The sequence below is a fragment of the Salvia splendens genome, chromosome 15 (genome assembly GCF_004379255.2).
Source record: "Salvia splendens isolate huo1 chromosome 15, SspV2, whole genome shotgun sequence".
NCBI classification, from domain to species: domain Eukaryota; kingdom Viridiplantae; phylum Streptophyta; class Magnoliopsida; order Lamiales; family Lamiaceae; genus Salvia; species Salvia splendens.
The window spans coordinates 3,468,840-3,481,144 of record NC_056046.1 but is presented as its reverse complement, the minus strand read 5'-3'; the positions used below and the strand labels follow the sequence as shown (position 1 = coordinate 3,481,144).

At 40.3% G+C, this 12,305-nt stretch overlaps 2 protein-coding genes across 3 annotated transcripts; one reads left to right on the top strand and one right to left on the bottom strand.

Annotated features, from left to right (window-relative positions):
- The first annotated feature begins 2,066 nt into the window (after positions 1-2,066).
- LOC121769034 (protein KINESIN LIGHT CHAIN-RELATED 2-like) lies at positions 2,067-5,384 on the top strand. Its single transcript, XM_042165690.1, has 3 exons — positions 2,067-2,344; positions 2,705-4,765; positions 4,872-5,384. The coding sequence occupies exons 2-3, from the start codon at positions 2,769-2,771 to the stop codon at positions 5,080-5,082; spliced, it is 2,208 nt and encodes a 735-aa protein (XP_042021624.1). The 5' UTR covers positions 2,067-2,344; positions 2,705-2,768; the 3' UTR covers positions 5,083-5,384.
- A 457-nt stretch (positions 5,385-5,841) lies between these two features.
- On the bottom strand, positions 5,842-12,075 carry LOC121766403 (L-aspartate oxidase, chloroplastic-like). Of its 2 annotated transcripts, none has more exons than XM_042162695.1 (8): positions 11,793-12,075; positions 11,269-11,414; positions 8,529-8,883; positions 8,046-8,288; positions 7,795-7,851; positions 7,628-7,708; positions 7,372-7,433; positions 5,842-7,017 (listed from the first exon to the last, which is right to left on the bottom strand). In XM_042162695.1, exons 2-8 carry the CDS (start codon positions 11,400-11,402, stop codon positions 6,018-6,020), a joined length of 1,932 nt encoding a protein of 643 aa, XP_042018629.1. In that variant the 5' UTR covers positions 11,403-11,414; positions 11,793-12,075; the 3' UTR covers positions 5,842-6,017. The 2 variants fall into 2 exon arrangements, with proteins under 2 accessions (XP_042018629.1, XP_042018628.1); XM_042162694.1 differs by having other exon boundaries at positions 11,269-11,411.
- Positions 12,076-12,305: the final 230 nt, after the last annotated feature.

The window sequence follows — 12,305 nt, the reverse complement described above, 5'->3', positions numbered from 1 at the left end:
TGATGACCGATTATGATTAGGCTACCATGCAAAGTGTTATTGACTCTGTGCATGTCGGTATTAATTAAATTGGGGAAAATTACAAGTAATCGGGTAATATGCGTGCATATCCGATCCAACATCGATAAATATTTTGAATTTTACTATTTATATTTTTCTTCGCTATCTGCATTCACTCAATTTCCTTCACATTTCTTAAAGAACATGTTGGGTCAAAGTAGAACACATGATATAGGACTAGGCTTTGGATTAAGTAATTATTTTGAAAAATATTGAACTTTTATTAATAAAAGAAAATTGCATAGTTTAATCGTGAGCATGCTTAACCCTATTCCTAAGCATGTTGTTGCCAATGCTCTCACATGTTCAATTTTAATAATGAAAAAATGGCAGTTGTGGTAATAATGGCCGAGATGGGGACGGGAGAGGAAGACAGTAAGGTATGGAAACCTTATCAACAATAAATATATAAACTCTAAATACAACGTTTATCAAAATTTCACTAAAGATTGAATGCAATCATGCATCACTATTTAATACTCCACTTTGGTAGGAAAATAATTATTTCTTTGCATGGGTTTTCTTCTGTGTAAAATGGGCGAAACTAAGCAATAATTTTTTTTACAAATGGAAGATAATAATAATAATAATAATAATAATAATAATAATAATAATAATAAATCATGATTCAATGTTTATTCATTTGTTTTTCTTATTATAAAAAAATGGTCCCAAATTACATGAAGCTGTCAAATACAGCTTGATTAATAAGGAGTGGGACAATCATCTCCATCAATCATTATCTTGAATTTCTTTATCATCTTCCAAACTCCAACTTGTGTCAAAGGCAACAATTAAACTTCACTTTTACATATAAAAAAAGTTGGAAGAGAGTATGAAATAAAAAATAATATTATATGATTATATCTCGGCAGTTTTAATCCACCGATAAATTCAACTTGATTAAAGAGATTCGTTGAGTTTTTCATTTAACAATAATCAATGGGTTTTCGATTTGGAAATTAAGTCAAAAGTCGCGTTTCACATCAATATTTAATATGTTTTTTTAATGTTAACTTTAATGATAGAACATCTAGAGAGAAATTAAGCTCTAGTTTTACACAACTTAGTTACAATGTACTAGTGCAATTCTACAATTATCAGTACAAAATAAAAATAGTACTAGTATAATTTTTTCAGTACTTAGTTCAAGGAGTACAAATTTACAATTAATTCATTACTTTGCAAAACACTCCATATTTATGGTCTTGTGTTCGAATTTGATAGATGACAAAATTTTCGAATTCTGAACTCATTTTATCATTCTACACAAGAATAAAACAATAAAGATTGCACACATGCATTTTTTATAGATAATTTTAAAATGGTTGTTGTAAAAGCATATCATAATCTCTGTGACTTTAGAGCTACTGTTTTTTTAAATGAACCCTCTTATTAGAAAAAAACACAAATATATAAATATTTCCCAAGAAATTTGATTGGAAATTTTGCAAATAGGTCCAAACAAGAAGTACTAGTATGTATTACATGATCATGCTGGTCCCCTTTTCCCATACAAAAAGTGCATCTTGCAAAACTAAACTAAACTCATGATTAAGGCTCACAGAAATAAAATTATTAAATCTTAAAATTGCAATTATGAATTATGTATACTAACTATGCCACAAGAAAAAGTGACACAACAAAATCTCAAACACAAAAACCCAATTTTAAAATAAAATAAAAAGGTTTCATCAAGCTCCCATATTTAATTATAACCAATATATAAATATCCATTCAGCATAAAAATTACAAATTCTCCCATGACAAAATAAACAAAAGGAAAAGACAAGTGATAAATAAATAAATTATAAAATATACAGAAAAGACATAAAAAAACCAAAAAAATACAAAAACGCAATTTCGGCGGTTGCCAACGGCGGTGTGCGGTGGCGCTGGCGGAAGATGATAAGTCCCCTTCAGCCTTACAACATTTCAACTTCTCCACTCCCCACCTATACATACACATCCATGTATATATATATTCACACACACACAACTTGGAATTATCTGCCTACATTTGTCAAATTTTCCAATCATTTATATCAATCCAGTTTATATAAACTGGATTATCGATTATCCAATTCTGCCCCTCCCTTCGTCTCCAAATCAACCACCATTTTCTGTTTCTCTTCATCTCCTCTGCCCATCAATCTATATATATACATTTATACACAAAGCATGTGTTTCTATGCATGAACAGCACGCAATCAAGGGCAGAGACGGAAACGCACGCGCATTGCCAACGCAATCAATTTCTCTTCTGCGAGGAGTAATTATTAAGGTACGATCATGTTGTGCAATTCTGTTTTTTTTCGTTGTGTTATAATTTTTCTGCATCATGCAAATTTTGTGCTTTTTTTTGTTGTAGCATCTAATAAAAGGGTATGATTAAGGGAATGGATTGAGATTGTGAAGAAGTTTTATGATTAGATTGATGTATAATTCCTAGGTTTTTGGATAATCATTGTTTCTGTTGTGCAAAAGGGTCGAAGATAAGAAATTTTGCTGTTACATTCCATATTAAATGCATTTGTTGAATTGGGAATGCGTTTTTCCCTATCATTAGTGCTCTGTGTTGCTGTAATTTCATAATGAATTCTGTCAAAACTAACTGCCACTTTTGAATTCTAATCATCTATAGGAAAAAACAAATTAAGAAACAAAAAAAAAACAAAGTTGGAGTTGATTGGTTGGATTGAGTGAGGATGCCTAAGTTGAACGAGGAGGGATCAAACAAGGAGAACTTTGCCAAGGAGGAGGAGCAGCATTATGTTCCTCGCAAGGAGATTTTCATGGAGAGATCGCCTCGTAGCCCGTTGAGCAAGCACAGCCGTCCCACAAGTTCAGTGAGCCGCGACAGCGACTCTCTCGACCTAGCCATTGATGGGGCGATGGACAACACCATTGAGGAGCTCTACAACAATGTGTGTGAGATGCAGAGCTCGGATCACTCTCCATCCAGGCGCAGCTACCTCTCGTATGGTGAGGAGTCGCGCATCGACTCTGAGCTGCATTTTCTTGCTGGAGGCGAGCATGGCGTGGTGGAGGTGAAGAGGGGGGTAGGGAGTGGGAGTAATGGAGAGAGGGAGGGGAAGAGAGTAGTAGCCATGGGTGACAGTTTTGGAGAGAAATTTAGGATCAATCCTGCTGGTTTCAGCTGTGGCTCGCCTACATCACAGTCGCAGGTCAGGCACCTCTCGGAGCTGCCCTCGGAGGAATCTAAGAAAGTGATTCGGAGGAGCAAGACTCAAAACAGGAGGCCCCCGAATGGGAAGCAGCCTAATGTTAAGGGTGTTGAGAAAATTGGGAGGGCTTCTTCTTTAAGGGCTGAGAGGGGTAAAGTGCATACTGTGGCAGAGGAGAATGGTGGTGAGGCGAGGTTTCTTGGTCCGTATCTTCTGAAGCAGGCGAGGGACATGATAGCAACGGGGGTGAATCCTAAGAAGGCTCTGGACTCGGCTATGAGGGCTAAGAAGTCCTTTGAGGCCTGGTTGGGTGGTGAGAAGACGCCTGATCTAGACTATGTGATGTGTTTGCACGTTGTGTCCGCTTTGTACTGCAGGATGGGGAAACACGACGATGCCATCCCGCTTCTTGAGAAGTCTATTGAGATTCCTGCGATGGATTTAGGCCAGAACCATGCTCTTGCTAAGTTTGCTGGGTGTATGCAGCTGGGGGATACTTATGCGATGCTGGGGCAGATTGAGAACTCAATTCTTCTATACACTGCAGGTTTGGAGATCCAACGACAGGTGTTGGGGGAGAACGATCCAAGGTTTGGTGAGACGTGTAGGTATCTGGCTGAGGCACATGTGCAAGCAATGCAATTTGATCAAGCGGAGCTGTTGTGTCGTTTGGCTCTGGACATTCATAAGGTGAATGGATCAATTGCCTCACCTGAGGAAGCGGCGGATAGGCGGCTCCTTGGCCTCATTTGTGACTCCAAAAGCGATTACGAGGGTGCACTCGAGCATTATGTGATTGCAAGCATGGCAATGGCTGCCAACGGCCAGAATGCTGATGTTGCAGCCATTGATTGCAGCATTGGAGACGCGTATCTGTCTCTGCTCCGTTATGATGAGGCCATCTGCGCGTACCAGAAGGCACTCAGCACGTTCAAGGGAATCAAAGGCGATAGCCATCCATCCGTGGCATCTGTCTTTGTTCGTTTGGCTGATTTGTACAACAAGATTGGGAAATTCAGTGATTGCAAATCCTACTGCGAGAGTGCTCTCAAGATTTACGCCAAGCCAGCGGTGAGGAGGCCGCCTGAGGAGGTCGCGAGTGGTTTGGTGGATATATCTGCGATCTATGAGTCCTTGAACGAGCCTCAGCAGGCGCTGCAGCTGCTGCAGAGGGCAATAAGAGCTTATGGGAACGCGCCCGGGCAGCAGAGTGTTGTTGCAGGAATCGAAGCTCAAATGGGAGTGCTCTACTACATCTTGGGAAGCTATGTTGAGTCATACAATGCTCTGAAGAATGCTACAACGAAATTTCGCCTCATCGGAGAAAAGAAGTCCGCTCTCTTTGGCATTGCTCTCAACCAGATGGGGCTTGCCGCTGTGCAGCTGTTCTCAATCAACGAGGCTGCTGATCTGTTTGAAGAAGCTCGTGACATTCTCGAGTCCGAATGCGGGCCATTCCATGCTGAAACACTAGGAGTTTACAGCAATCTTGCAGGAACTTATGATGCAATGGGCAGGTATAGTGATCAAACCTCTTAAAAAGTTTCCTTAATGTCACAAATGAAGTTTTTATTAAGAGTAGTGCTGAATTTGTTGCTAATTGCTCTTAAAATATGAATACAGAACTACTGATGCAATTGAAATCTTGGAGTACATTGTTTTGCTGAGAGAGGAGAGGCTTGGAACAGCGAATCCAGACGTGGAAGACGAGAAGGATAGGCTGGCTATACTATTGAAAGAAGCAGGAAAGTCTAGGACCAGAAAATCAAGATCACTGGAGACCTTGCTTGTCAAGAACGATGCTGTTCATGGAAGCATCATTGAGGTTTCCTAGAAACGCGATTAATCTCTCTGCTGATAATTTTTTCCGGTCTCCTTTTTTGCTGTATTTCCTACTCATTCCGGTTACAGGATCGACGTGTGTAATGAGATTTGTGCATGTTTTTTTGTTAAGAAAAGGTCGGTATCACCGTGTAATGTAGAGGGGCTTTCGAGATGTTGCTGTCCACTGTGTTATGTACATATCCTTCCTCCACATCTGCAGGGGTGAGGGAAGTAATATGAATTTGTATGTCGCTTTCCAGTTTATGTAAACTATATGTTTTGCTATTGTAAAGATGCGATTTCATTTTCCTATTGTTGGTGCAACCACTAGTGATGATAGACATTCAACTGCATTCTGTGATGGATCAAATCTCAATGTGCTTTTTTTTAGAAATTGGATTTGGATTTGTAAGTTGACATTTCATCTTGTGAGTGTGACATGGGACTTGTTTTGGATTAGGATTTTGTAAGGGACAAGAGGTGCTGCTTAATCATTAGTATTAATAGTAGGAATCGGCTTGTTGCTGTCCCACCTATTGTGTGGTATTGATGTACAAATCTACATACATGCTAATGGTTGAAAAAATGTGGAAAATGACAAAAATATGTCTAAATTTGCCTACTTGTCCTCATTTGTGACGAAGAAATTGTTTAAGTATTTAGTTTGTAGTTTATTTGTTTGGACAGGACTTACATGATCCAGTGTCCGCAAAAAATCAAAAATTATTTGATAATACTAACAAATGGAAAAAATGGAAAAAATGGCAAAAGTAAAATAGCTACTTAAATAAAAAGAATTAATGACCGTATCATGTCTACACAATAATTTTAATTTGCTGCGTATAATCCAATCTTGCAATATGTTTTACTGTAACAAATGCAGGCCACCTAAAGTTTAGGCAGAAAAATCGACAAATTCGAGTTTTTTTCTACTAGGACATCTGGTTACCTGTGAAGTTGCCTTGAGCTCCATGAACTGCTTACAGGTGAAGATGGGAAGATGATTGTAGGCAGCCTCAAACTTTCCTCGACGTGGGGGTAGTCGACCATGTAGTGAAGGCCACGACTTTCATGGCGCGCTAGAGCGCTACTTAAAACGAGTTTGGCACAGCAAAACAGGTTCCTCATCTCACATGCCTCCAGCCCCACCACTGTAGGTTCCCAGCCATGCTGGAATAGGTAAGTCTCCCATTCCAGTTCCAGCTCTCCAATCCTCATCTCAGCTTTCTCCAGCCTCGTCGTTGATCTGACAATTCCCACGTACTTCCACATTATCGACTGAAGCTCTCTCCTCACTTCCCTCGTCTTGAGGGAGATGTTGTTCAGCACTGTCTTTCCGAGTGATTTTGGCATTATAGGCCGGGCCCAAGAATATGAAGCTCCACGATCAACTCGTGAGCTCTTCATGTGGTCGATTGAAGGTTGAACCGCCCTTCTTGCAAAGACAAGGGCCTCAAGCAACGAGTTACTAGCAAGGCGATTTGCTCCATGCAGGCCAGTGCAGGCGACTTCACCAGCCACATAGAGACCTCTGACGTTGGTTTCCCCTTGGAGCCCAGCACGGACTCCACCACACATGTAATGAGCTGCAGGAACGACGGGGATTGGTTGTCTGGTTATGTCTAAGCCGTGCTTGAGACACTCTGCTGCTATGTTGGGGAAGTGGGAGAGAATTTTGTCTCTGGGCTTGTGACTTATGTCAAGAAGGACATATTTCTCATTACGCTTCTTGAGCTGATCATCTATGCTTCTTGCTACGACATCTCTTGGGGCAAGCTCTGCCCTCTCATCATACATAGGCATGAACCTCTCCATGTCCATGTTGTAGAGGATGCCTCCATCTCCTCTCACAGCTTCAGTTATCAAAAAGGCATTTTGCCGGGCCTCTTTCGGCTTAGCTGGAAGTCCTTCATCAGCCAAAGCCGTCGGGTGGAACTGCACAAACCTGGTAGTAATGCAATGCACCATCTTAAGTTGACGACCAAAACTTTGGCAATTAATCACTAGTCTAGCCAGTAAAGAAATCTTATATATTGGGCAATGAACAGAGGAATGCTGTATGTGGTAAACAAATTCTCGATGAACTAAATTCTACATCTCTACTTTATAATCGAATATGTATCACTTGAAGAATGTAAGAGATCAAGGACAAAACTGCTTCATAGTGCTGAACAAAGTACAAGCTTAACTATGCAGTAGTATTTTAATATGATCGGATAATTATTAAAGATTGCATGATAAGACAGTGAAGAAGAATATGTACGTTCATGAATGGGGCGAAAAGGTTAGAATCACTTACTCCATATTGGAAATTACAGCATCAGCTCGGTGAGCCATAGCAATTCCATCTCCAGTTGCGACCTACAAATACAAAGTCAAGATATATCATTCAACATATTCTATAACTTAAAAATCCAAAATAAAGATGAGTAAGGCAAATTTACTATAATGTTCCTTTATGTTTTAGGTTCCAAAATGCAGCTAAAAAGCTTAATTTTCATCGAGACGGTATTATATCCATGAATTTTTTAAAGGAAAAGAAGGTGCAGTTTCACCTGAGGATTGGTAGTATTGGGATAGATATGTCCTGCTCCTCCTGATGCAAGTAGGGTTACCTTCGAGATGAATCTCACTACCTAAGTTTATAAATCAAAGACAGAAATCACAAAACGGTATAGAATCCTACAGCATGTTCCTACGAGTGGCATACTACTTTACTTACCTCATGTGTTTCTGTATTCAAAGTATCAACACCAAGGCAAACGGTGTCAGAACCATCCTGCAACCCAACAAGAATACATATGTTAGACAGTGATACCAGAACCTCGAGTAGTGCTAAATATGGTATGACACATCCCTTTATACATCACTTCTGGAATATCTGCTACCATCAAATCAATCAGAACCAACAATGGTATGTGTGAAAATTTATGCACACAATTAAACACACAGACAAGTACAAAACCAAGTTACCTGAGAAGTCAGCAAATCTATAGCAAACTGATGCTCAAACACAAAGATATTAGGATCTTTCCGCACTGCTTCTAAGAGAGCCCTCTCTATCTCCCGACCAGTCATATCCGCAGCATGTACAATCCCACGATGAGAATGTCCGCCCTCCCTTGCAAGGTGCAAATTCCCATCCTCCCCATGATCAAATGAAGCACCCATTGCAATCAATTCTCTGATTCTCTCAGGTCCTTCTGTACATACTACCTGTATGCATGATAAATATTGTGAAAAAAGATACTATCATAGTCCTTGATTTGCTACAGCTTAAATCGAAAAAAGCATCAATTATATTTTTCTGCCACATGATGTGATCCATATATATGTGTAGCATGATATATTGATTTAAAACCCATAGCTTGGCTACTGAAAGGAGAAAATTTTCAACAATTTTTTACAACCAACAAAGTAGAAAAGATGGATAAGGAAAATGCATTTATAACATACTCGGACAGTCTCCTCATCACATAGATAAGCGCCTGCAACAATTGTATCATGCATGTGACTCTCCACTGAATCTGATGGGCATAGCACAGCACTCACACCACCCTGTGCATAGTTGGTGTTGCTCTCGTGTGGTTCAGCCTTGGTTATTACTGCAACAGTTCCAAGTTTTGCAACTTCAAGAGCATAACGAAGGCCAGCAACTCCACTTCCAATAACAGCAAAATCAAAATATTTATTATGACCCTCTCTCAGGTACGATCTGATCACGGTTCTGCGTAGATTGCACTCTCCCTTGATATGGGGTTGGAAGTAATTAGATTTGGTAATCTGCAAGCCTTTAGAGACCCCATGACACCTGAAGTATGCATCATATATATTATCAGATGCAGATGTAACATAAAAGACCCAATATTATATTGTCTCTTGCTTTTCACAATTGAAAGTCACAAAACATTCAAATTATAGCTAGGTGACTGGGATCCTCTTTCTCAAAAGAGACACAAAAGTCAAATTCAGCAACCGTAGGAGTTAACCAAAAACAAGAAGTGCCACTTTGATACGTGTCATATCTTTTCCATATATGTTTAGGATATTTTCTTGTTCCTTAAGTTAGGGTATTTAGCATTATAAATAGGTGTAATTGTTATTCCTTTCAATGAGCGAATGAATGAATTTATGAATTTACGTTTCTTTCTTTTTTATTTTACGCACTTTGTTTAAACTTGAGTTGTATACGGGATTCCGCCTCCGGGACTTCTCTTTTATCTTGTTTATCGTCTCCGGCATCGTGATAAGGGAAATACCCTTATCAAATTGGTGCTTTCATCCTCGAACTCATGGCCGAAGTCAATCTTCGTTCATGGCCGGAGATATCGCAAGCAGCAGAAGACTTGCAACTGAATTCAATAGCTGCAACATTGGAATATATCCTCGCTTGGCATACTCGACTCGAGACCCGATTGATTGAGCATGAGCGTAGGGCAGCAACCAAGCTCCCTCCGTTGCGCCCAGAACCCGACCCCCCGGACGGCCCCCCGCTGTACGCCGTTGCACATCAGCCCTACCAGCCATCGGCTTCTTACCAGGAAGAGATATACCCGCTGCACCAAAACCCTTCCACCGGCTACACCAACAATGCTGTGACAAATCCATACATGTTGTCGGCGACCACGTTGCAGCAGCTATATGCCGCACAGCATACCCAGCAATACCTGCAGTTGCCGTTGTCCTACCAGCCACCGCCCGACACAGGCTGCTTGCCCTACGGATTGCCGCAGCCTAATCGCCAAGACCCTATTTCAGTGTGGTTTCCGCAGCAGCAACCCAAGGTCATCACACCGACTTGTTGGGATGCTACTAACTGCCGTGTCTCCAGCCTCCTACCACCAGCACAACAGCTCATGGACTGGCAGCAGCCACACCTCGGCATGCCCTTGCTGGAGGATCCGACACCACCGCGGCAGCCTGGCCCAACACTGGCCTTTGGGCTGCCGATCTCCGCCGTACCGCGACCTTATCAGCCCGTGACAGCTCCATTATTGGCCTCTATGTCGCATCCACAAGTGGTGCCGAGCACAATGTTAACGGAGTGGGAAACGAATATGCATGAAAGGGAAGAGAAAACGGAGATTCAAGTCCTTGTTGATGAGCACAAGCCTCCATTGGAGACAACAAAGAAGGACCTTGAAGTAGGAATGGAGGAGAAGAGAAGGTTATTTAAGGATGAGCATAGATTAGAACATGAAGAATTGGTTTTTAGAAAAGATGTTTATCTATGTGCATTTGTTGGAGATGTAGTTGCACATGCCCTTCCAAAAGGTTTGAAGGAAAATTCTTTTGATGGAAAAATTGATTCAAATATTTCCGATGACACTAACAAGCAGTCCAAGAAAGCAAAGGAGTTCTTTTCCACCATGGACGTGCTTAAGATACTTCATCAGCTTTGTGCACGACTTAAGCAAATGCACAGTTTTGATCAAGGAGGGGATACCTAGCCAAAGCTTTTGTTCGCTACATTCTTCGTTTTGTCGTGGTTCCCACCTTGAGGACAAGGTGGATTTTAACCGCGAGGGAGTTGATACGTGCATATCTATATGAAGATCCCCATACCTTTATTAATTAGTTAATTAGTGATTTGTCGTATCTTTTCCATATATGTTTAGGATATTTTCTTGTTCCTTAAGTTAGGGTATTTAGCATTATAAATAGATATCATTGTTATTCCTTTCAATGAACGAATGAATTAATATATGAATTTACGTTTCTTTCTGTTTTATTTTACGCACTTTGTTTAAGCTTGAGTTGTCGACGGGATTCCGCCTCCCGGGACTTCTCTTTTATCTTGTTTATCGTCTCCGGCATCGTGATAAGGGAAATACCCTTATCACACTCCCCGTAAGATTTAAATCAGTGAAAAGGGTGAAAAAGATGACTAGGCTGAGAAGACAACAGAAACAGATTGAAGTTTGCACCAATGTGCAATAGAAGACATCACTTGTTTGTCAACCACCCACAACCAACCTTAGGTCCTTAACTGACCAAAATTTCCAGAGAGAAAGAACCGTTCGGTTCCATAAGCAAATAATATAGTTCATGAAGGAAAAGGGTGAACCATAAGGGTCTTAACACATCTAACAGAATCACACCGTCAATTTTCAAACTTTTCATCTACCAAACAAGAAACCAAGGTAAAATCCTTGTTACTATAATAAAGCATAAATTGTAAGACTATTTGACATACCAAGAAAGCTCCTTCTGCATGCACAGCGGCACGGCTATATTACGAACAGTATAAGCCCGTCTGCCACCATGTCCCCTCAAAAAGGCCTCTTGAAAATGAAGCTGACCGCTCCCTGAAGCTACACTTGTAGCCATTCAAATATCCTGCTACAAGATATCCCAATTCATGACACCAGCCCCGAACAAGCAAAAGTAAGCATAACAGTAAAAACTGTTGTGACAAGATTTGTATAACTAATGCAGAATAAATCTGTAGGGATTTTAAATTAGGATACTGCTCCAGGTGATAGAATGATACATGAATTGCATAAAACAATTGTAAACTTGAATTCTCTCGTCTGAATTTTACAACCTACAACATTTCAAAATTCACAGAAAGCGTGAAAACTCGAAATCGCAAACACACGTTTATCGCTAAATCACACATATAGACATAGAAACCAGATGTTTTCAATTCGAAATTCGAAATCTAACCAATAACATGCATAATTGTAAACGAAAGCAAATCCAGAAAATTGAGCATACAATTGATCTGCGGAGCCCGAAGCCGATGCGCAGCAGCACGAACGAATGCAAATGAGGATGAGATTCGAGGTCTGCGCCTGAAATCAATGAAGAATCCGGAGCGAGAAAGGCCAATTTGTGTATCTCAATATCTCTCCACCACGATCTGCGCATACATGCGTATAAAAAGAGAAATGGAGACCAAAAAAAAAAGCAAAAAAGAGATGGAAATGGAGGGCCGACAGTTCCGAGGCGCCACAGCTGAGTGTGTGTATGTGTGTGTTACAGTTAAGCTTGAAGAAGATTCGTTGAACTTCGCGCCATTAACCCCTACACTGATACAACTATTTATGGTTATTATTTTTCTAATTTTCCTCTTTTTTTGGTGAAATATTAAAAAGTGGGTATAACAAATTAATTTGGGCATACCTATGTCATTTAAGGGTCATACGATTAGAGGAAAAAATTTACCAAAAAAATATATATGTGACTTATTTTTGTGGATAATAGAATTTGAATTGACGTGTTTATCGG

Coding starts and splice junctions, on each gene's coding strand:
- LOC121769034 (XM_042165690.1), top strand. CDS start 2,769: ATGCCTAAGTTGAACGAGGAGGGATCAAACAAGGAGAACTTTGCCAAG. Junction 4,766..4,871: donor ACTTATGATGCAATGGGCAG/GTATAGTGATCA, acceptor ATATGAATACAG/AACTACTGATGCAATTGAAA.
- LOC121766403 (XM_042162695.1), bottom strand. CDS start 11,402: ATGGCTACAAGTGTAGCTTCAGGGAGCGGTCAGCTTCATTTTCAAGAG. Junction 8,289..8,528: donor GTGATGAGGAGACTGTCCGA/GTATGTTATAAA, acceptor TCATGCATACAG/GTAGTATGTACAGAAGGACC. Junction 7,709..7,794: donor TGAATACAGAAACACATGAG/GTAAGTAAAGTA, acceptor TTATAAACTTAG/GTAGTGAGATTCATCTCGAA.